This window comes from Rhipicephalus microplus, chromosome 3 (genome assembly GCF_043290135.1).
Source record: "Rhipicephalus microplus isolate Deutch F79 chromosome 3, USDA_Rmic, whole genome shotgun sequence".
NCBI classification, from domain to species: Eukaryota; Metazoa; Arthropoda; class Arachnida; order Ixodida; family Ixodidae; genus Rhipicephalus; species Rhipicephalus microplus.
In genome coordinates this window covers 106,976,338-107,001,619 of record NC_134702.1, presented here as the reverse complement: position 1 = coordinate 107,001,619, position 25,282 = coordinate 106,976,338, and the positions used below count along the sequence as shown (strand labels likewise).

General features: G+C 46.0%; 1 protein-coding gene across 4 annotated transcripts in view; it reads right to left on the bottom strand.

Annotated features, from left to right (window-relative positions):
• The window catches only part of LOC119159552 (E3 ubiquitin-protein ligase TRIM37-like), a 60,056-nt gene that overhangs the window by 8,738 nt on the left and 26,036 nt on the right, over positions 1 to 25,282 (bottom strand). For 2 of the 4 annotated variants that reach the window (XM_075890114.1, XM_075890112.1), the window contains exons 10-17: positions 24,265 to 24,325; positions 13,482 to 13,709; positions 9,404 to 9,507; positions 7,614 to 7,714; positions 6,460 to 6,779; positions 5,795 to 5,950; positions 4,086 to 4,224; positions 2,856 to 2,974 (exon numbers count right to left, since the gene is read on the bottom strand). In XM_075890114.1, coding sequence (XP_075746229.1) covers positions 2,856 to 2,974; positions 4,086 to 4,224; positions 5,795 to 5,950; positions 6,460 to 6,779; positions 7,614 to 7,714; positions 9,404 to 9,507; positions 13,482 to 13,709; positions 24,265 to 24,325 — 1,228 coding nt within the window. The remainder of the gene's footprint in view (positions 1 to 2,855; positions 2,975 to 4,085; positions 4,225 to 5,794; positions 5,951 to 6,459; positions 6,780 to 7,613; positions 7,715 to 9,403; positions 9,508 to 13,481; positions 13,710 to 24,264; positions 24,326 to 25,282) is intronic. The other 2 variants (XM_037412357.2, XM_075890115.1) reach the window with 2 other exon arrangements.

Here is a 25,282-nt window from a genome sequence, read left to right as displayed (position 1 = left end):
CTATTGAGAGGGACACGCGTGAGTACGGCATCGCCGTGAAACTGACAGGGTCGTGCAGCAATTGCGGTGAACTGCGATCGCAGTGGAGCTCGCGGCGAGTTGCTGGCTCGGCGACGTGCAATCCCTTCGAAATAAATATTCTCGCTGCACGGGCGGTGCAAAGCACGGGGAATGGGCAGACTGCCCTAAATGACATTTTTTCTGCCATTGGAGTTTCTCACAGAGGTCTTCACAATAAGACCTACCAGCATTATTTGAAGACCAAGCTGAACCCAGCTACGGCAAAAGCATGCTCTGAGAACTTGGCAAAGTGTGCTGCCAAAGTGAAACAGCTGTACAGTGACCTGAATTTTGGAAATCCGGGTAACATTGCTGTTTGTTTTGATGGCTCATGGCACACACGTGGACACTCTTCTCACATTGGTGTGGCCACCGTGATTGAGCTATTTACAGGATATGTGCTAGATTACGTGGTTCTCTCCAATTTCTGCCTCGGCTGTGAGTGTGGGCCGCAGCCAGATAGCCCAGATTATGCTGCATGGAAGGCACAGCACTTATGCCAAAAAAACACAAGCTGCAAGGCAGGCCAAATGGAAGTTGAGGCAGCAAAGATTCTGTTTCAACGTTCACTCTCTCTGCATGGCCTCAGGTATACAACCATGCTCTGTGATGGTGATAGCCGCTCATTCATTGCCATTGATGAAGCCAAAGTTTATGGCTTTATTCCTGTGGTAAAAGAAGAGTGCACCAACCACATTCAGAAGCGAATGGGCACAGCGCTTCGCACCCTTGTGCAAAAGCACAAGTCACGTGATGCGCAGCGCATTAGTGGTAAAGGACGGCTGACCGCAGACCTGATCACCAAGATCTCCAGCTATTATGGATGGGCTATCAAGTCTTTTGCTGGAGACTTAGATAAAATGCACAACGCAGTGTGGGCCACATTCTATCACATTACGTCGACAGATGAGAAGCCCAATCATAACTTCTGTCCGGATGGTCCTGACTCATGGTGTAAATATAACTCGGCCATGGCAAAAAACAAACCACCACCAAAAAGCAGGTACAACTTGCCAGAAGCAGTCAGCAGTGCACTGCGGCCCATTTTTGAGCGTCTGGCTGACAAGAAGTTGCTGCAGCGGTGCCTGAGAGGACAAACTCGGAACGCTAATGAGGCACTGCATTCAGTCATTTGGAGCCTCGCGCCCAAAGACAAAAATGCCTCACTATATGCAGTCGAGGCAGCAGTTGGAGAGGCTGTGATGAGGTTCAACCTTGGCACCCACAATGCCAGCTCAAGCATATTGCGAGAGCTCCAAGTAGAGCAAACCGCCAAGGGTAGCCGAAGGGCTAATGAAAAGGACTCCCAACGCACTATCAATGCAGAAAGGAAGAGGGGGTCATCAGCAGCCTTTCAGGCAGCTGCAAAGCGGAGGCAAAGAGGAAAGCCCCACCCAGATTATTCTCCAGGAGCCTTCTGAGCCACTGGCTGTTGTAATTTCGCCCATCCAGGAGAATAAAAGGCTTTTTTCACATGTCTATTAGTTTTTCCCACTTTTCTCAAAACACTTTTATTGGCCGTCTCCAATTTTCTGGGTGGCTGTTGTTACCCTTCTAATCATCCAATTTTAATGGGTTTTTTTTTTGTCTTATAGCTAGACTTCCAAAGAGTGCAATATGCCTATAATACAATGTTTCTTCACCCTGAAACATTTTGAAATTTTGGGCAAACAACAGACAAAGAATTCATGTCTCAATAAAAATTTTTGAACTTTTATAACTTGGGATAAAATAAATGTAGAAACACAAAATTATGCTTCTTGCACTCATTGAGCATTCAGGAATATATAAATATAATTTTTAGCTTGGTTATTGTAAAATATTTTTTGCCAGTCATCCCAGAAGTGTAAAACAGAAAAAGTTGTATAAAATTTTTTCTTCGTGAGATACAGAAAAACTGGTTGCATATTTGAAATCAGCACATTAAATTACATATTACCTGCAAGTTTCATTACTCTAGTAGCAGTAGCAATAAATGTTTTGCCCAAGGCCCATGTCCCCCCTTAAGCAGCATGAGGCTGTATTCAGAGTCAACTTTTTTTTTTCCTAGAAGTGGCTGCAAGTTGAGGGGTGAGCTTATTCTCGGCAATATACAATAAGAGTTGGAGACACCGATTTGCTTTACGCGCTGCGGCGTGCTCCCTACCGGGCTGCAGAAATTAGCCGTCTTCTTCTAACCACCACCACCATTTGGTTGTGCGCGGTTGCAATGATGTCACATCGGCAGAGCTACACAGGTGACTTCAAGTGCCAAGCGATTCTTTTTACCGGGGGCTCGAGCAAATGTGTCGTTCTGCGTAAATGGGACGTTGATTAGGGGTTGGCGAAAGCAGCGGGACCGTCTGTTTGCATGCAAATGTCGGCGCCGTGCCTTTCACGGCCCAGCAATCACCTGCAGTGGCAGCAAGGACGACGTTGTTTGAGAAGTCGCGGATGCTTGCGAAGAATCCGATGACGGCATCATCTTGCACATCTGGCAAAATGACGGCCCCGGCCGCGATTAGGGCGCTAAGTTATGTAAATAAAGGTGTGCTACGTTTCAATTTGTCTGCTTTTAAACTAAAAAAAAAAAGGAAACATTGGTTGACCTATATTCGTTTTTTTTCTCTCATGCTCATTATAAGTAAAGGTCGACCTATATTCGTGCCTGACCTATTTTCGAGTAAATACCATACTTTTGGTTATTTCTGTTAATTGTATTGAGCATTTCAAGCCTTGTTATGGCCAGTAGTGAGCGTGACCCCACCTCACGATATGGTTGGACGACAAGCCAGTCATCTGAATGCAGTTCTTACCCGCTATTCCCTGAGTAGACGCTCGAGCAGTTGCTGAGGCAGCCGGTACATCCCCATGCGATCCCCTCCTGTCCTTGGCTTGCTTTGGCTCTGGATTTGACTGTCTTGGTAAGCCATCACTGCAAAAGCAGGGCACCTAGACTTGTCAGAGTGAACTATGAACTATGGAAAGGGTACAAGCACAGACCTGCCAGCCCTGCTCGACAAAAAGCCATCGCCTAATCAGCTAAAGGTTCTGGTTTATAGTTGGATTGCAGCACAGTGGCATTGCAGGGTGGCAATGATCATACGACACTACTTGCATGCAACAATAATTGCAATATTAATTATAAGTTAGACAAAATAATCCCCTTTTGTTGCACTGAACAAGAAATTTGAAGACACATGCTCATACCGCCAAAAAAAAATGCTTATATTCATAATACTTGGGAACTGCACTCAAATGATCAAGTGACAATGGCGATACATGTCGAAAAGTAATCACCAGCAAAATGTAAAGCAATGCATATGTGGCAATACACACAATATCGTGTTATCAGGCGTGCTCAACAAGTCGGACAAAAACATTTCCTACGCGACAGCGACATAATGCTAACTATTCACAGTGAATGAATTAAAATATTTGTACTTATATTGGTTTTAGAAACATTGTACTGAAATATTGTATTTTCTTGCACATACCCCATCCCTGCATACACCCTGTACTCCTATGTTTACCTCTATAAAAAGAGAAAAGAACATGCACCTAACCCCTGAATATAACCTGCATCCCCCCTCTTAAGCACATTTTCTTCATTTTCGCTATGAATTACACTCAAACCTCGATATAATAAAGTAAATGAATACAGGGGTGGAAGTAGACTTCAACGTTTTGTACCAGCTCAAGAAGCTGTTTGGGAGCAGCTATGGCACAGTAAAAGGGGAGTTTTGAAGCAGGTTTGGAGCACCAAAAGCTGTGTTTTGAAGAAACGAGAGTTAGTTTTGGAGCAGCTTTCTAGTCAAACATCATTGTCAATCAAAATTACCAAGCAGGTGCTTTCATGTGATGGTTATTATTTCTTATTTTTCCAAAAAAGAAAGTGTTACAGATAAATCTTTATAAGGAGTTTTTGGATATAACGAAGTCATTTTTGTGTAAGATGAAACTTTGTTATAATGAAGCTTGAGTGTAGTTAATGCGTACCACAGTTCTTTCACCACGGCTGAAGGAATACACCAGTTCAAGAATACCTGACACAAGCGAGCATCTGCTGTGGGGAAGTCCTGCGAGGCAGCTCGGCAAACGACTCGTCAGGGACGGCAAACAGTTCCTGGCTGTTGTTCAGCAGCTCCGAGATGGGCTCCAGCTCGGATGAGTAGTTGGTGGCCACTGAAAGAAGTGCATAGCAGTAATAGGGATTTTAGCATCCAGGTCCAGCAGAGAACTACTATGAGCATAACCCTTTCATTTCAGCTCCGTGCCGCTGCACGTGACCACTTCAAAGGTAGTCATGCACAACTGAAGGATTCCAATTCAGGCTTCACCAAAAGCGAAGGCGTCACTTTTTCTACCTTTTTGGTATTTGTTTATGCCATAACTGCCCCACAGTTAATAAAACCACCACAAACATTGTCCGCTGTGCTTTGCTTGGCTCCATTGTCTGTTGCATTCACTAGGTTTTATCTAGCAAAGAACTTAGTCGCTTGAACTGTTTCTTTTCTTTCATTCCTCTGTAACTTGGTGTAGCAACAAGTTCATTGTGGTGTCATCGCCAAGCTGTTACGAATGCTTCATGAATTCACCAGAGGACACAAGCCGCATCCGGATGTACACTCAACCAACATGTTCCGCCCTCTAAAAACTAATCTTCTGGAACAATAGGAATGTCAATGGGAGTAACAGAAAGTTAGGTGAGCCAATGAGATGAAAAAGTGCACAGGTAGAACGTGACAGCAGAAAGCACAAGACTGCGTACATTGGCGGATAATGGGAAAGGCCTTTGCCCTGCAGTGGGTGTAATCAGGCTGATGATGATGATGAAGAAAGTCTCAATAACAATAATAATAATAATATGTGGGGTCTAACATCACAAAACCACAATATGATTATGAGAGACTCGGCAGTGGAGGGCTCCGAAAATTTCGACCACCTGGGGTTTTTCAACGTGCACCCAAATCTGAGCACATGAGCCTAAGGGAGTCTTGAAAGTTTGTTTAAAATTATTTAACACCTGATGTTAAAACTTGCTGAATGTATGTATATTTCTGTGCATATTTCTAATAAAAATTTGTACAATGTTCATTTTTTAAAATATCATCCATTCCATGCGCTTTTTAGGAGCAAGATTATTTTTAACTCCGTAGTTCTCAGCCATAGACATTTCAGGTACCCCCTTGCGGACCGGTCGGTGATGAAGGGCCCTTTCAGGCGAGAGAAGTGGGGGCTCATAAATTACAGCATCATGCAGGATAAAATCGATACTCCTTATTTCTTCCTGGCAAAGTTTGGTCAAACTAAAGTGCCACGCCGATTCGATCTCAACACCTTGCCATTAGTTATGTCACATTCAGCCTGTTTCCAGCGATGTTTGCACTTTAAATATGCAAGTCTAGAAAACGCACGCTCAAGAGCATCTCAAAGAAAACCGTAACAAAAGCTTTGGAGCCATCTCATGAAGATGGGAAAGCATAAGTCAGCTCCTCTGCAATAGGAAAGTGTTATGCGGTGAAGCATATAAAATTAAACTGAAGTGGCTGTGGTTACAGGACAGCGTGCCTCCTAAAAGCCCATTTATTTTGTGCACGTTTTTGAAAAGTGGTTTACACAGACCCCCCCTTCATGGAACCCCTGGGTTTTACACAACATTATTTGAGAACCACAGCCTGAACTTTTTGGTCTTCAAATTACCTAGAACAGTCCCACAAAACACCGCACAAACAGCTAACAGCGAGAAGCTCACCCGACTTCTCAGGGGGGCTGTCCTCCACCAGTGGGGCCGCCACCTGGCTCTCGCACGACGAGGGCCCTGGCTCCGAGGCAGACCGGCTGTGGCCGCTCTTGGACAGCAGTGACAGCAGCAGCAGGTGCCGGCAACCCTCACGCGGCCGCCGCTTGCCTGAGTACGTACACACGATCGTAGAACAGTTTTCGTCAGTCATGTGTTGCTAAGTTTTTCTTTGTCACCTGAAGCATTGTGAAACTTCAACTTTAGTGGCCAGCCTGCGTGTGCCCGACTTGGACAGTGACGGCAATCGCGAGTGATCTGAATGGTTGAAGCCTTGGTGGCCACTATAAAATGCCAAATGAGTTGAAAATAATTTTTTTTTTCTTGCCAGAGACACCCACTTCTTGCATGCTTCCCAGTGTTTCCCATGATTACAATGTGTACTAGCTTTGCTGAGATGCTTTTCAACAAGCGTTCACTGTTCCTCAGATTACAGTCGAACCCTTCTGTGGAGTCAATAAGATACACCAATTGGCCCACTTAAAAATAGGGATAGACAAGAAAATGCAAATGTGGTACCCTGCTTACAAGCGACACGTCGTATAAAAGAAGAAGAATCCTCTCTCGATTCGTGCCTCTTATAAAAGGGTTCAACAGTATTCCCAGTAGCAAGCACTCACCCTTGGAAGCTCCCTTGCGGTTCCAGCTGGAACGGCACTGGTGCAGTGGCGTCGCCGCTGCCACACCACGGCGGTCCTGCAGCTCGAGCAGGCGCAAGAGCACCGACTCGTCGTCTTCCTCGCGGGATGCAGCGGCCGACGAGCAGCCCTCCCGGCTGGGGTCGGCCATAGATCCGGCTGCAGATCCGCTGCTGCCCGTGGCACCCAGATTCCACCAGTGACAGCAGCTGCCACTGGCACCACTGCTTCCACCGCTGGCACTGTGACGGGAGCCATGCTGGTGCTCCACATCCCGATCGCCAGACCTGGGAGGAAAATAACTGATGGACTTGATACAAAGGGATGAGAAAAGCAGTCAAGGTTCGCAGATGTGGTGTGTGAATCGAGAAATTGGCAGGCATAAAACATCATCAGCTGACACAAGACAGTGTAAATGGCATATCTGAGATTAACCTTCGTTCTTCAGTGTACATAAAATAGGATGACTGTAATCTTGTCTCTACAGTAACTTGTAGAGCTGTGCAAACAGCAAAATTTTATGTGCAAAGTAAATCGGCATATTGAAGTCCGAGTGCAAATCAAACGGAATATTTGGCAGGTTGGTTGGTTTGGGGGTTCATCATCATAACGTGACTCAAACTATGAGGAACACTGCAGATAATTTCGACCATTTAGTGTTTCTTCACACGCACCAGCACATCACAGCTCATGGGCCTATTGCATTTCACCTCCTGTAAAATGCCATCACAATGCTATCACCATCGGTCGAATCGAACCTATGTCTTCCAGGTCAGCAGCCCAGCGCCGTTAACCACTTGGCCTCCAAGGCAGCATTTCATTCGTTTCAATGACTCGAGTGTTCTTTTTTTTTAATAGTGCAGAATCATAATCTAGAAATGCTTTTCAACTTGGGGCAGGAAAGGTAAAACTTCTTAGGGGAGGATGGAAGCTTAAATAGATGAAAAATTTGTTAGCATGGGGAGTGGCTAACATTGACTCTTCGACACGCATACCTGTTTTCTTTAAGGCTGCAACTTCTTACTGTTTCCTTTTTGTTCGCCTCACCCCGCCCCCTCTCCTCTCTGTCTTAGATGATCCTTAGAGGCATGCGGGCAGGCATCACAGCAGGGTTGGTCAACACGGCAGCCACTCACATGGTCTCCTCGTCAATGTCGTTTTCATCCAAAGTGGAACCAACACCTGACCCTCCCTGAAGCCTGGTGACCCTACCGTCCACCTCACCTTCGCTGGCACACTGCAAGCACATAAAAACATTGTCGGGGAAGAACCAAGAGCTGCTCATTAAAAATATAACGATGGTTTGCAATTCGATTGCAACGTCTTGAAATTGAGAGCGCACCTGCGAAATCTAACGATTGGTGTCTTTCAGCACATAAAATTTCGAAAGTGATTTGGCATAGTTTCTGTGTAATGTGCATAATGGATGCGGTCTGAGAAGTTGTCGGCAAATTTTTGCCATGGTGCTTTCTTCTGTTAGACCCCTTCACCCTTCTCACATTCATTTTGTTGGCTACGCGAGTCTTTTGGATGCTAAATTTTTTTAAGATTTGGAAATTTGAATGAATGTAAGCACCACGCATTGCATGCTCAACATAATTTGTGCAACTGTGGTTCTTGAAGAAGGTTGTTTTGGTTATTAGTGCAGCACCGCGTGCGGATATTTGCAACTCCCACGACATACGTTATAAGGGGTTCATACTGTACAAACACTGCATACAGAAAGAGCCAAGTTGCCTATTTCAGAGCAACCTGTAGAGCCCCCACCCCCACCCCCCTTTCTTGTTACAACCACTCGTTATCACTTCTAACCTTGTTGCCATTCATTGCTCCAGAATCTTGCTTGACCAAACGATCAATAACAAAACAGCCATGAAATGTGAATGATTGTTGTTATATACAAGTCTGGAGCTGACTGATGTGTCAAATGCTTAGTAGGTTATCGAGCTAATCAAAAACCACTTGTTTACTATATATAAAAAAACATGGTAAAAATATCACTGTAAATCAGTCTCCCTTGAATTACTGAGGTGATCTCTTATCTTCCAAAATTTCATATGCTGCTAAAAGCACTGTTCTGTCACCTTGGTGTAACAAAAGTAATTTTTGTCACTGTCTTTCAACAGAGCTGTGCTGGATGGGCTTAGTAGGCATAAATGGCATGCCACTGCAAGATTATCGTGCCCGATGTTTTGTGCCCAGTATAAGGACTGCAATGAGGCCCCAAATAAATTTTACACTTGAAAATTCGAGGCAGATAAAATACTGTTTTGTGTAGGCCAAAATTAAATGATGGGAACCTCAAACAGCCTCAATACAAAGGAAAAGCTTTGGGAAAGCGCCGTTAAGGCAAGTTCGTTAGCCAATATGATCAGCTCTTCAAACAACAAGGGCAGCAGAAATTGCGAATACCAGCAATGAAATGGGAACACAGCCAGCTGCTATACAACACATGATTCTGCATAACAGGTGGAGCACATTTCCAGGCTTCAGTGTGTAGCCATAAAGTTGTCTCCAAATTCTGCACTCCAAAGGCTGTCCGAAACAAAGGCCTGCCCAAAACAACAGCCTTTTTGAAGAAGAAAATAATTCTACTTGGGCAAGTGTGTCGGTCATCGCATAAGGGCGGTTTTCTTTGCTGTCTCTTGCTTTTTATTTTACAAATACTTCAGTGCCTTTAGGCCTGCCTCCTCAGGTGAGAAAATGTTGACAGCAGGGTTGAGCACCGCAAGCTCGGCAATACAAAGCTGCATTTGTTTAGTTCACAGATTGCATTTGCCACATCTGCTCACAGGTACTGTTCAACTGAATGCAAGCAACAGCAGCCAAAAAGATGTCTAATAAAGCAAATGCGGCTGCCGAGGTACACTTGTGGCAAAAGTGTACATGTGAGAAAGTAGTGCCAATTCTAACACACAAGACCCACCTCGCTGCTCTCGGTGCCGGAAGAGTCGGCATCGCATGAGTCTCCGAGGCCTCGCGATGCCCACTGTTGCCTGCTAGACGCCGATTTGGAACGGCAGGAGACATCTGCAAGCAATTGAAAATAATAACACCTCAATAGGCTAGTGCGAATGGTGAATTTTAGGTTCGAAGCAAATTCAAAGCGAATAGTTCATTTGGTTAAATAATTCCAAATTAGGTTCGAATAATATACATCACATATTATAAAGAAAAATGGGCATATTTGTTATGACCTAACTAACCTGCATGACTTTTTCTTTAATAATTGAAGCAAAGCCTGCACAAATTTCATTTTTTTTAGTTCAAAGGAAGTGGAAACAATTTCCAATAGTAACAGGATTTGACTTTTGGTAGAATGCAAGTGACAACCTGTAAAATGTGTGAAGTTTTAAAATTTAGTATACTTAGAGCATATAAGCTGGTATAACAAGCTTTTAAAGGGGTACTGACACAAAAACAATGGCCTTCCGTTTTTCTGCTGCAATGTGTTGCTGGGGGCCTTTTAGTCATAACCCGCCACATCGTTTGCTGCAGCATGCTACAAATAATTTTCTACAGGCCCCTAATTATTGACCAGTTTGAGTTTTGGTTTCACAGAGCTCCAAAAACGACGTCGCCAGGTGCGACTATCCCCACCTAGCGTGTGCAGCCCTCGATCACATCAACACACAGACCTGCGATGCACTTCCGCAGGGTGTGCATAAAGAATTATTTTCCAATAGGAAACAGGACTGCAGTGTCGCCAAACACAAAACTTTCACTACGTGCGCAATGGCCATCCACTCACAAACAGCCGCCGAAAAGTATAGACTGCTGGAACAAAACCCGGCAAAAGAAAAATGGCGGCTATGACATCATCATAACTCCAATAAAGTGGAATGCTGGGTCAGTTGGTACAACATAATGTGGAAATATATGTGCGCACAAGGTAGAAGGAAAAAAGCACTTCAGAGGAAAGACGAAGGAAAGCCTCTTTCCTGTCAAGTGCTTTTTCCTTCTCCCTTGTGTGCTCATACATTTCCGCATCATCATAACTTGTTTCATTGACTGCAACGTTGTGATGCGAACGAAATAAGGGGGTCCCCAAGGGGTCCCTTTAGATGCTGTCAATACTTTCAAAATTCAAAATTGCTGCCAAATACCTTCCAAGCTGTATTCGCTGTTGATATTTTGCAGATGGTACACGCATACTCACGGGAATCGATCCTGCAGGCTTTCTCAGCTGCAAAATTTTGTGTGAGTACTCCTTTGAAGAGACTGTCTACCGTCTTTTATTGCTCTCCTGTTTTGTGTCACAATAAAAAGCGTACCATGTGAAGTGTCAAACCTTGCAGGGGTTTCTTGGGAAAGTGCGTAAAAATTTAAAAAACAGAAATGTTCTGTCCGCGTTCTGTCTCCTTCCATCGGTGGGATGAATGCTCATAACATTGTTCGGTGACGGTGAAAGTCGAAAACCGAAACCACATGCGGCTTTTTCAGGCTTCATCAAGTTTTGTAAATTAATAAAACAAACACCTTAGTGGTCGTTTTAAGCATGCACACACTTTTTGTTGTTCTCTTGAGTGGCAGCGGACACCGTGCTCGCCTTTCTCTGCAGTTTGCCGGCAGGCAAGCAAACACACCGCCAGCAGTGTCACCGAGCACCTATTTGAACGCGTGAGAAAAAAAGGGCAATAATTTGACTCTGGCACAACCTAAAGCTGCCTCAAGCACATAAAATACAACTTCAAGTTATACGTGTTTGTTTTAAAGCAAACTGAAGCTACTTGCGAGGATTTCTTGTCCTACCAATAGGCTGTCAAGATTGATCACATTCGCTGTTGGGTGACGCTAGTGGTCACTTTTCATCGACTTTCAACATCAAGTTAAAATGATAATTCCTTTTTTCTGGCATGAAAGCATGCTCGTCTCCGATGTGATGAACGATCTGCTCATTTGCGCCTCAATCAGAAAAATTTTTCAGAGCAGAAGTGGGTCCATTTAAATTTACAAAATTGATGCGAGAGTAATATGTCCATCTAACCTTGAGGAGGAGCTTCTTGGCAGTGCCAATTTTCCCAAAATAGGCGTTTTCACTACTCAGCATTTCTTTGTTGCAGTGAGACCACTTTTTTACAAAAGATTCCTGCATAAGTGCTTTGATGGCTTAGCACTCCACTACAGCAGTGAAACCACCTTTAAAAAAAGGTTACATACAGACTAATATACATCCATTCATTCATTTTAAGAACTTCGAAATTTTCAATATTGTAAGTTCAAATCGAATCAAATTCGAATACTGTAATATTCATTCAAACATTTAAAGCATTCGAGTATTCGCACGAGCCTACACCTCAACGTCAGCAGTGAACCATTTATGATTTTATCACGTTTATGATTCATCTATCACTTTATGTATCTTGTTCACTCACTCTGTTGTAAGAGAATGAATGGCAGCTAGACAAGACTTATCCGGCACTGAGAAGCCATGTGCATAAAGAACTAGGTGACAGAATAACATTGAAAAGTTTTCCGGCACAAGATGGCACCAGCTGACAAATCATAGGGGTGGTAATATATCACCAGAAGAAGAGTTCCACAATCATAATGTGCTGCAAAACTCTGTTCTGAAGATAGTTATAGTGCGAGAACAGAACAACGACAAAGAGACAAGAAGGAGATGAGCGCTCGTCTCCTTCTTACCCCTTTGTCGTCGTCCTGTTCTCGCAGTATAACATATATCGTTATGTCATATCAACTAGCCCAAACTGCTACATTTCCGTTCTGAAACCCAGACATTACTATGTACAAACTAGCAGAGAACAACTAAGTCACATGCTACCCGAAAGAAGTGACAGATAAAATGCCACATCGCAGCAGTCCTAGCTATGGCAGAAACGTATAGTACTTTCAAGAAATGTTGAGGAGTTCTGTGGCCACAATGTGTCACAAATATAAACACACTGCTTGCTTTATCTATGCAACATTGCTTACGGTCTTGTGCAACACAAAGCACATAAAAATGGTTTTTAAAAGCTCGAGTTCTCACCCACAAATGGCTCTACCGTTGGCAGGCCTCCACATTTCTGGCCAATGATTGTCGGGTGCTCACACCCCCTGTAATGTTGTTTGCGCTGCATGGCGCACGTGTCTTGCCCAAAAGCTGCATTTCGGGTTACAACCGCCGGGTGATAGAGGGCGCTGTGTTCGCGTTGAGCACTACTATCATCATGGTTAGCGCCAGCAGTGACCCCTGGCAAAAAGCAAGCCTTGTTGGCGGGCAAGAGATGAGCGAGCCACTTCTGCGCGTGGCGGTTGCCGCGAACGGTTGTCTCTAGCGTGGGTCCTCGGCGCATGGTACCGCGTCCTGCGCGCCAGGGGGCTCACGTGTTAAGTCAAGCGTTGGCGATGCCGCCTTGGGTATGTTATTGTGTGTTTATCATGTTATTGTGTTTGTAATGTTTTGGAGTATTGTGTTAGGTTGTTTAGCGTTGATAATGATAGATGTATCAATTTGGCGGATGATACCGTTGTTGTAAATTAGTTAAATAAATATATGTGTTGTTTGGTTTGTACCGACCGCGACTGCTGTGTCCGTTCACTCTAAGAGCGTGGCGTGGTGCTTGCTCGCCAAGTCGAGACCCCACATGGTGTGGCCAAATATTAATACACATACCTATGGAGAGTTATGCAACTTGCACAATTGGAAAGGTCCAACTGAAAGAGACCTCTTTATCTTGGTGTAGACATACGATAGGGCGATGATGTGTGATGATGATGAACACCTGTGTCTGCACTGTTTTGACAATACCACACCGAGTACAGTGGCACTCAATATGAGTTGTAACATAGCGGCCATAGTTCAAGGGGTCCCAAGCGTACACTGCGACACCGGAGAATGTGAAATTGGTTTCACAAATACCAATAACCACAACAGTGTTTACATCTGCAATTGTTTTCTATGCCGGTGTCATCGTGAAGTGCTGGTGCTGCTTTGAACATAGGCAGCACGTGTAAACTCATATTGGCCGCATACTTTAAGTATCAACTAGGTTATTAACCTTTCTGTGGACCGGACTGCAAGAGCTCTGCAGTGAGCGTGTCCACAGATGCAGCCAGGTTGGCGGCAATCTGCTGCTCCAGGGTGCCACTGCTGCTGCTGGCAGCCGTGGCCCCGAGAGAGGCACTCTGCTGACGCTGGGGGCTCGCAGATACGAGATCCGATTGGGGCGAGTCTGACTCCACAGTCCGGCTTGGACCGGCACACTCGGCCGTGCTGCTTGGCTGTTCTGCTCGTGGGCAACAAGGGATACATGATAAATATCACTATAACACTAGCGGTGCTCAGCACATCCATTTTTTTGCTCTTTTTCCCAGAAACTAGGCCTCAGAAATCTCGCATCGATAACTGAACAAAATGAAGATTTGGCGCTGACACAACCCTAAAAGTGAGCAACTAGGGCGCACTGAAGTTCCACAAATAGCACTAGCACTGTTGTCACACCATGCGTCACTTCGGGCAAGAAAGTCAGTTGGAAAACGATGTCGAATAACGACCACTTTCAAAGATAGTCCCTCTCATAAGATTTAGGACCATTAGAACTGAACGTATTGCCACCTGTGAACAGTGCTATTTTCGGCATAGTTCTAGCAACACATCCAGCAGTGGATGCCAAAATTTCTTGACCTACAAGACCTGGCTAAGGCAAAGTCTGTACAAGCACTGAACCTAGTCTCTCCTTGGCTGATGGTTCTGCAATACCGACAACTGCTGATGGCATTTCACTTGCCGAAAAATTCCTCTCAGCACAGTTCATAAAAGAAAACATTCATTTATTTTTGAAGCGTGTAAATTATACAGTGAATAACAATATTCCTTGAAACAAAATAAAAGAACTGAGCGCAATCTTTTTTCAGCAATTTATTGTGCATAGGCAACATCAGCCAGGACATTGAAAGTTAGGTTCACCCATTGCCATCTGTGGCATGGCGTGAAGAATGTGCAGAAAGTTCTTATCATTCCTGAAACAGAGGTGCGCATCAGATTTCATCTGTTACACAGGCTTCATGATACGACGGTGGCCAGAAATGCAGGCATATGCCAGAAATACAAGAGAATCTCAATACGAATTTGAGGGGAGCACACAGAATATTATATTGTTACGGAAATCAAGTAAAGAAAAAAAAAGAACACAATCAGCTGAGAGGCACGTGAGTGCGCCAATCAGCGTATTTAAGTAGCCGATGAGAGCGGTGAACACTTGAGCCTGCTCAGGGCCCCATGAGAATGTGGTATCCTTCTTCAGCAAATCTGTGAGTGGCCTGGCAACGTCGGCAAAGTTTTTCACAAAACGCCGAAAGTAGAAACATAAGCCGATGAAGCTCCGAACGTCGGATGTACAACGAAGCACCGGAAAGCTACGGATGGCGCCGATCTTTTAGGGATCGGGTTGGATGCCATCGGCGTTTACAAGATGGCCCAGAACGGTAATCTGACAGCAGCCAAATTGACATTTCTTGGAGTTGAGTTGTAGCCCAGCTGTTCTGAAGACTGCAAGAATTGCGGAAAGATGGGTCTGGTGGCTATCGAAAGTAGATGAAAAGACTATAACATCATCTAGGTAACAAAGATAAGTAGACCACTTATGACCACGCAGGAGAGTGTCCGTCATTCGTTCGAATGTGGCAGGGGCATTACATAGTCCAAAAGGCATGACCTTAAACTGGTATACAGTAAAAGCTCATTAATTCAAACCGCAAGGGGAAGCCGCCTCAGTTCGAATTAACGAAAGTTCGAACTAACGAAAGTGCAGAACAACAATAGTACACTGCGAGTAGAGCATAACAAATTATTTTTTGAAAAAATCTGTGATCGCGGTCTGCCTTCTTTCCTTGAAGGCGACAGCCAGCACTTTTTGCTCTAAGGAGCGAATTTGGTGGAAGGCCTCTTGCCCGCCTTCTTCGAAACTTAAGAAAAGACGGGCGGCATTCAATCTGGCCATGACTTCCGGAGCAGAGGGCCGCACTGGTGCTTTGTCCTCCTCCTCATCGTCACTGGCAACGACAGGTTCTGCACTTCTCACCTGATATATTATGTCGCCATTCGTGAGTGCACCACACACCATCGCACTTAAGTCCACATCGACATAGTCCGCAAAGCACACGTCTTCCAAAACGTCCACCATGGGGGCGGTGACGCCGTGTTCGAGCACTGGTGGCTCGTCAGCTTGCAGAGCTTCGGCGCTGAAGCCACAGTGGCGAAAGCAATTTGCTATCGTAAGCGCTGTCACTTGCTCCCAAGCACGCACAAGCATGTGTAGTGCACTCAGGAGCGTCACTTGGTAGTTATTGCACAAAATAATTCGTTCCAACATATGATGCCGATAAAATTTTAAATTTCTAATAATACCCAAGTCCATGGGCTGCAGTACCGCTGTCATGTTTGCTAGAAGCATGGTAAGCTCAATGGCCTTCATCTCAACGTTGACTTCATGAGCCGAACAGTTGTCCACAAGAAGCAGGACTTTGCGGCCACAGCATTCGAACTTCTTGTCAAGCTTCCCCAGCCACTGCGCAAACAATCCCCTGTCATCCAGGCCTTTTTGTTGTCCGCGTAGTCTGATGGGAGGGACCGGATGTTCTTGAAGCAACGAGGACTTCTCGATTTGCCTACCACAAACAGAGGCAACTTCTCGGTCCCGGTCATGTTCGCAGCAACCATTAGTTATCCGTTCTTTACTTTTTCTTCCCTCCTGTGCACTTGTCGCCTTTATTCGTGATAGTTTTGGTGGGCAGCAATTTAAAAAATAAAGCAGTTTCATCCGCATTATATATGTCCTGCGGAGAATACTTCTCCATGTAGCCTTGAAGCACTTTGGAGCGCCAACCATCACACGTTTCCATGTTGACGGCGTTCATTTCACCCGACACAGCAGGTTGTAGCGCTCGCGAAAACGGTGCAATCACCCATCTGAAGCAGCGAAGTTGTCGTAGTCTATCTGCAGGGCGGAGTCCGCTGCCTTTTCCAGCATGACTGGGCCACTCAGTGGTATGTCCTGCGAATGCATTTCCTTTATCCAAATGAGAAGCGCTTTCTCGAGGTCAGGATACTTTGCGGGCTGCAACCTCCTCCTTTTGCTCGCAACTTCTGCCTCTAAGGCGTCTCCAATAGTCCTCCTATTTTTTATATAAGTAGATAGCGTCGTTTTCGGTATCCCATGCTTTTTCGCGATATCTTGCTTAGGCAAGAGTCCGGCGTCCACTTGCCGCAGGATATCAGCTTTCTCCTGAAGTGTTTTGGCACGGTATTCGCCGCGGGCACACGCCATCAAGTCGGAGCAGCAGAATCGTGACAGACGGGAAGCTACTACCGGCGCTACCGCAACAAACGTTAGCCGAGGCCTAACACCCACACAAAAAATCACGACAGTCGGAAGCTACTCCCAGCACCAACAATCGAGGTGTACGATGCACGCCTGAGACAGAGACTGCAGAGAAGGCTGGGCGAAGCTACGATGCACCCAATTTGCTGTGTGCTGGTCATGCCATCCGTCGTCTAACAGCGACAACTACGCAGTATTTTCAAAAGCTCCGAGATTGGCGCTTAAAAAACAAAAAATCTTGGAGGTTATGTAGGACGGAGAGCAGGCAGCCACCGAGAGAGAGAGAGATTGTGGGAGGAGGGGAGTGAAGAGTAAGTGGCGCTATTTTCTGCATTCCGGCCTCCCTGCCAGTTTCCCCGTTTTTCTATCCGCTCCCTGTCCAAGCCGCTTCATAACTCGGCAGCCGCCCTATCAAGTGACAAGCCAAGCCGCCGGCGCGGTGGCGCATTGTTCGAATTATCCGCGGCCAAACCTACTCGCACTCGAATTAACAGGCTTTTTTATTCATAGGTTTGTATGGAGCTTGGCCGGACCTTAACTTACAGTTCGAATTATCCATAAATTCAAATTATAGAAGTTCGAATTAACGAGCTTTCACTGTAAACCATCCGGTGCAACGAAGGCCGTCTTCTCGTGGTCCATCTCATCGACAGAAATCTGCCAGTAGCTGGACTGAAGAACAATAGACGAGAAGTATGTAGCGCCGTGCAGGCAGTCTAACGCATGATCGATGCATGGTAGCATGTATAAGTTTTTTTGCGTGATCTTGTTGAGGTGGCGATAGTCAACGCAGAAGCACCAGGTACTGTCATTTTTCTTCACAAGGACGACAGGGGAGGCCCAAGGACTACTTGATGGTTCTATGGCACCTTTGACATTTTGTCAACTTCCACTTTGATAACTGTGCGCTCAGTGTGGGAGACACGATAGGGGCGTCGGCGCATAGGACTGGCGTCACCAGTGTTTATACGGTGCTGAACGGTGGATGTTTGCCATAGAGGTCTGTCGTCGAAATAAAAAATGTCGGTATATGAGGCGAGAAAGCGATGGATGTCATTGGCTTGCGCAGGATTGAGGTCGGGGGCAATCATCTTCGAGAAACGATTTAGCAGAGAACAGGTGCTGTTAGCTACACGATACTAAAGTAAATCAATCTCGGTGGTGAGAGCCGCTATTTCGAATTCGTCAGCATTAGATACGCTGGCCAAGAACATGCCACGAGGAAGCACTTGAGGACACAAGCTGAAATTGAGAAGTGGGAGCGAGGTTCAGTTGTCAGTGACAGTCACAAGTGTATGGGAAAAGGCGATGTTGCGGCTCAAAAGGGTCGGCGAGAGGAAGGAGGACATATTGATCATCGTGAACCTGTGGCTGTGCGGTCAAAACGACGTAGGTGGCTGCCTAAGGTGACAGTCGCACATCCTGAAGAGAGCACAGGCGTGGTGGGGCAGTTTGGGGTTCAGCGACTACCTGAGGCAGCTATAGCTGAAGGACGCACGCGGTAGCACAATCGATAAGAGCAGAATGATTCGACAAGAAGTCCAGGCCTAGGATGTCATAAGAGCAGTGGTCAATCACGGGTAAAATGACAGAAGTAGTGTGGTCCTTTACACTTAAGCGGGCAGTGCACATACTGAGAACCAACGGTGTGCCGCCATCGGCCACACAAAGCATTTGTGCAGCCGCTGGTGTCAGAACTTTCTACGTGTGCGTAGGCTTGAACTCATGACCTAAATGCTTGCACCGACGTCTACAAGTGCTTGTACAGGTACGCCGTCTACTTAAACATCTATTACACTAAGTCTGGTGGGAACGAAGAGAGAATTTGCTGCAGAAGTTGTCAATGCAGCACCACCTCCCAGGGCTGCATTTTAGGGGCGAAGCTCCTTAGGGCGTGGGCTGTGCGTCCCCTGTAGCCTGTATGTAGCCACCTCTAGTTTAGTTCTTGCAGTGTTCACTAGATGGCGGTACCGTCTCCTGTATGTAGCCACCTCTCGTTTAGTTCTTGTAGTGTTTACTAGATGGTGGTACTTGTAGCTGCTGATGAAAAGATGCAAGATGTTATAAACTAGAAAGGGGTACTTGTAGTTGATGAAAGACGCGAGATCTTATAAAATAGGAATGATGTCACATATGGCGCGTGTCATTGGTTGAAGGCAATCGTTCGATTTAGTGCGGCGACGTACGCTAGGGGGAGCGTTGTTATAAAATCCGTTCGCTGTTGGCGCGCGCTCGGAGTCGCCGGATGGATAAGGCTGCACAGCGGAGAGAGCGCAAGGCGGCAGCAGCGCGCGCTCGCAGACAGAATCCCGATGTGCGAGCGCGCGAGGCAAGGGACATCGCAAGCCATCCATCGTCTAAGCGTTTCTCACGTTTTTACATGATGATCGACTGGGCGAATTACACGGAAGATTCACAGTTTACCGATGAATCCCTCCGGAGCTTCGCCCATTCATCATCATTCACCCCGTGAATATGCCGTAATTTTTTTCAGTTTTCCGAGACGATGCGGCCAGAAGCCATGGGGGGCGAGAAGCGCCATGGCTGTGGCGAACGGGACGATGGGCGCCGTATTTGCGGGGAACAAGACTGGTGCACATGTGGTGAAGGCGAGCGGCTGCGCCCAGTGTTCCGAGATTGATCAACGGCATTGGACTCTTCGGCAGGTGAAAAGGTGCGGGCGGTACTGTCGACATGGGCCATATGAGTCGTTGCACGAGGTGCCAAGGACCATGTGTTGCGGCAGTAACGAGCAATATGTCCGACGCGGTGGCAGTTGAAACATATAGGGTGGTCATCTGCAGTTCGCCACTCAGCCGGGTTGCGGGTACGTGGAAAAAACGGTCGGTCGGAGGAGGAGGGCACCGCGAAAGGGCGTTCGCTGACTCTGGGCGCCGTGACATGGCACACGGAATGCACTCCTATGCTTTCAAGCTCCTGGCACACGATGGCTTGAACAAGAGGAACAGTAACAGGAGTGGTATCTGTACTGCGCGAATAGAACGCCGAGGGCGCCATTGCTTCCAATTTATGACGAACAATGCGTGTCAGGTCTCCAGGCGGCAAAGGACGTTGTGGTGCGGACTGGTCCTCGCAAGTCTATGTTGCAGCGATATTTGGAAGTCGGGCGAATGTTTGCAGAATGCGGCGACTTTTGACTTGCTCAAACTGACGACACTCTTTGATGATTGCATCCACGGTGGAACAGCCCTTGCACATCAGGAGATTGAACGAGTCGTTGGCAATCCCTTTCAAGACATGCCCGACCTTGTAGCCTTCTGTCATGTCGCTTTCGGCCTTTCTGCAGAAGGCCAGCATGTCCCGAATGTATGCAAGGTATGATTCCGTGGGAGATTGGGCACGGCAGGCCAATTCCTTTTTGGTGGCGATCTTACGACTGGCGGTTTTGCCAAACACCTCTCGCATATTTTCTTTGCATTGGTCCCAGCTTGTGAGTTCTTCTTCGTTGTTTTCATACCATACCTTAGCCATGCATCTCAAGTAAAACAGCACATTAGCCATCTGAAGTGTGGGATCCCATCTGTTCGGCACACTCACTCGTTTGAACATGGCCAACCAATCGTCAACGTCGACGCCATCGGTCCCGCAGAATGTACCGGGATCCTTAAGTGGCGTGAAAACGTATGGTTGCGACGCCATGTTCTTCACTGACGCTGACACGGAGGGCTCAGCATTGGCCATGGCTGAAAAGCCGATGCGACATCCACTGCGGAGCTTCGTTGCCTAATGGTTGCCCAGCACCTCCACCAATATGTTACAGGGTCGGTGACTTCTGTACAAAATGCATTTAGAAAGGAAAAACCACAGGCAAGAGTCACAATGGCTGGTTGGCACACTCGCGGGCCTCTCAGCTGATTGTGTCCTTCCTCTTCCTTTACTTCACTTTCGTAACAATATCATCCCAAATTCATACGAACCAAAAACAAGTTAAAGCTGATCATGAAGATGAACAAGAACTTTATCGGGGTCAACTCCTTCTTGCTGAAAAAAGTCCATAATGTTCTTTTGAACTTTCCTGCCTTCATTTTCACTCAATAAAGTGCCATGGTTTGCTCGCTCATGCTGCTGGCACTTACAGGCGTATTCACACTTGACATCAAAGGAAGCGTAAGCGGCCAAACTCATTGGAAATTCACTTGCTTTCACCGCTTAAAGGGGCCCTGAAACACTTTTTCTAGTAACCATGGAATAAATTCACTGGAAGAGCATATTGCCTCACGAATTCAACACCACAAAAATTTCAAGAATCCGTCCAGTGCGAGTGGAGTTACAAAGATTTGTCACATGCTGCGATTGCATTCTCTCATGCCGACGAAAGAGCTGAAAGCTAAGCAGAAAGGGAGGGCAGGGGCAAAGAAAACATGGCACCCAAGCCTCGAGACCTTGAGCACTTTTTCTCATTTTTTTTTTCTTTCAATGTGCGGCTTTTTCAGTGTGATCGCGCGCGAACACGTGGACAAGTCGCGGCCTCCTGCGGCAATCTCTGTAACGACTCGGCGAGCGCGCAGTGTTCAAATCAGCCAATGCCTGATAGATCGGCTTTCTAGGAGTGATTTTTGAGCGTCTTCTGTCATTTGTCGGGAGAAGGAAAAGCAATGTTTAGCTGGCTTCGATAATTTATTGTGAATTCCAGGCCGTGTTCTGTGCTATAATATTTGGCTCACGTGTTGTCGGGAGCCTTTACCCCCAATCGGCAGTGTTTTCTGAACATGCTCAAAAACTGGTGCAGGGCCCTTTTAAACAGCCGGAAAACCGCGCCGCAAAGTCTACATGAAAAAAAAAAATCAGTCTTGAAGAATTCACACTAGAGTATTCAAGGGAAAACATCAGAGCGGCCAGAAAACCACGTCCGTGCTCGTCGAAAATGTTCACATTCGTACATGCTCCTGCCGCCGCCACCATGGCCGCTTGAGAATTAATTACACTTTGCCTGTTTCCTCAGCATTAAAATTCGTACCGAGTTCTAGTTATGCATGCAAAGCACTGAGAAGAAACAGCCTACACCTTTACAAACATTGCTTCGGAACATATGCCAGCAGAAATGACAAGAGCGGATGCACTGGCAGCAGCGGCGACCACGTATTCAGTTGGCGGTGCAAAAGCAAGACACGTTGGGGCATGCTGACTCACTGCTGCTGCACCTCCTTCTACTTCCGGAGTTCTCAGCAATCATAATCCAAGCCAGGCTCTCGACGAACGCGTCTTTGTCAAGACCGTTAGTTTTGATATGCTGCATGGGTAGTTCCTGATAGTGCAGATGCGATCCACCGCAGACGCTTTTGCCTCCATGTTAAATTTGTGCCTGGTTGTTTACATCACATGGTTTGAGAGCTAGAGCAGCCGGTGTAGCCAAAGACACGAAGCAATAAGGTGATCTGCTATCACGTGGCGGGAAACTTGGTCTCAGACCGATTTATTCGTGTCGGCCTCGCGGCACGGTTTTTCAGCCACTTAAGCGAGGAAAATTCCAGCAAGTTCTGCTGCTCAGTCCCTTCGAAGCCAAGTCGGAATGGGCCTCCCTCCCACACATGAGCAGCGTTGCTCCGCTTGCGTGCGGCGGTCAATCACACGTTTTTATCATTTGCAGTGGCTGGGGAAACTGTTCCTATAACACTGAATCTCAGCACATTTTATATAATGTGGTCCATCCGAAACGACCTTAAAATTTGTATTATTGAAGAATTCGCATAAACCGTAATCGTATCATCGAGATCCTGCTGTACTTCATTGATCTTTCTCTAACATTTCCGTCAATAGAAACTCACTTGCACGATCAAATTCTCATTTCTCATTCTCACTTCTTGCTTTATTCTAGAAAAACAATGCATACTGCCTGATAAAAGATTTCTACATGAAACTGAAGCTCAACAAGAACACAATGCTTTCCTCTAGTGCTGGCAGTATGCAAAAGCCCATCCATAAAGGCTTAAATTAAGTGCCCATGCTGAGTAACACCTGTGTCACACGGGCGCGCAAAAAGTCTTTTAAGCAAGCGGTCTTTTACGAAGTTGAAAGACTTTTAACAAAGAGGTGTTTGCGGCGCAGACACACGGCAGCAACGATCTCCTTTTAGTGTTTTCGTTCGAAGACGCTAGCGAAAGCGTGGCGCTAGCAGTTAAAAGAGAAGCAATGAAAATTAAACTATGTATCACGATGTACAAATTAAAGACTTGTTGCACTGCTCGTTTCTTCAAATAAATTTAAGAATAAGAGATGAAGAAACACCAATGTGAAAGTTTGTTGCACTAGTTAAGGAAGCATTCCCATAACTAGCGACGTGCACAAGTCCGTCTGGCACCACTGGGCTTTTATTTACCGTATTTGTTTTACGCTGCTCTCTACTGCTCTCGACACGTTATGGGCGACCATACGGAAGAAAAAGCGAGTATCGCAAACCTCACGGCCTGCATCTCGCTCTGGAAAGCGAGGCAGACGCTGCAAAAGTCGCCAAGGAGAGGGTCAAGCAGCAACTGCTGTTCAACAATTCCTTGCTGTGCGCACTGGAGCTGTCGGAGAAGGCCTGCGATCGATCTGGGCCTTCAGACAAAATGAGAGGTGGTTCGAGGGAACTGTACCTCCCCTCGGTGAGCAGAACTTCAGGCAATCTTTTCGAGTGTACCCGTCCACCTTTCGTTTCATTGTGAAGAGCTTGCGCAGTGAGCTCGAAAGACAGTGCACCAGCATGCGTGAAACCATCAGTCCTGAGAAGCGAGTCGGCATTGCCCTATTCAAGCTTGACCACTTGAATGACGGGCAAACACACGACTGCCACGCTTTCCTCGCTTGTGCAAAATAGCGCTGCGCGAGACCGAGTGTCACCACGTGATATTGCCGACGCGTTGTAGCTGCTTACGAGTGTAGAAAAGGAAATAACCATTAAAAGAGTTCATTACACCTTCTGCAGAATATGAAATTTGTTTTTACAAAGAGTTTTGGTGACAAAAAAAGAAGCATTCGCTCTTTTTTTCCGACTACTTGAAAATTGCTGGCGCCCACTGGTTTCGAGGCTACTCATTCGGAGCCGTAAAAGAGATCGACGAACTCCGTTTACGAAAAACACTGCTTCTGAAAAGGAGTTCGCTCTGTGCCGTGTGTCTGCTGTCAGGAACTCCTTTTCGGAAAAAGACTGCTTACTTAAAATACTTTTAAGTGCCCGTGTAACAGGGGTATAAGGTGGCTATGGCGTTTTCATAAAACAGCTGTACCTCATGACACATCCGCCATATGAATCAGAGTTCCAGATATGAACAGATGTGACGTCAATCTCCAAAAGCACACTTTTCCATTTCAGACTTTTAAAAATGCGACACAAGAAATTCTAGTCGATGCTTCAAACACATGAGATTGCCATTTAATTGTCATTGCAATGACATTTCGTTCCCCTTGCATTATAAAAAAAAGGGAACCAGTCTTAGAAATACTAAGCACGTAAATAGCTCACCGGCGGCATTCTCGGAGGTGTAGGAGCTCGCCTCGTTCTTCGCTATTTCAGCAGTCAGCCTCTGAAGGAAATGACCAAAAAGAATTCTTTTAGAAAAACTCCAAAATCAAGCTAATTTGTGTCAGGTGTGGAAAAGGTCAAGAGGACGAAACGCGCCCGTCAAAGAAAAACCATGACACACCAAATCACACAGGTGAAGTTTCTAGTTTTGTCGATTCATGGATTAATTTCAGCGAAGCTGTTATCTATTCGGTCAAAATGTTTGACTTCCTACGGTGCGAGTGCCTCGCTGTCTCCAGTTCAAGTCGGAACGCCATAGAAGCTGGCTTACCACTTGGTGCAAGGAAAAGTAAGAGAGGTGGTGCCCACTTAATATTGAAATGATAAGGTACGCTGCTGCCATCTCAACTGTGTTAGTGGGCTTCTCTAACTCAGGATGGAGACACCTGCCACAGTTGGCTGCACATAAACCGAATTCTTCGAGCAGATGATCACAATTGTAAAGTGCCACTTCTGAGGGCTAGAATGAAGAGGATGTTACTGTTCACTCTGACAGTATAGCAGGAACACCACCTCCACTGCAGTTCTCAGTTTAACTACAGTATACTTGTTAACATCAAAACAGGCAACCATCACAAACACAACATAAAATTGAAATTTAAATGAAATGATTACCAGACATGTCTAAAAGGGGACTCTTTACTAATTTCCACTACCTGGGATTCTTAATGCGCACCTGAATCTGAGCACGTGGGTGCTTTTGCATTTCAACCTCATTGAAATGCAGCTACTGTGGCCAGAATTCAAACGCGTTTTCGAGCTAAGCAGCAAAACACATTAGGCACTAAGCTACCAAGGCAGGACATGACATGAACATGGCCAATCAGCTGACAACATAGCATAAGAATGTAAGGAGATTGTAACAACGTAAGGGCATGGCTGTGCAGCACTCAGTGCTTCTGCAGGTTCAGTGCGTGTTCGCGTTGATGCACTGTATTGCGCAAGGCAAGTGCAGACA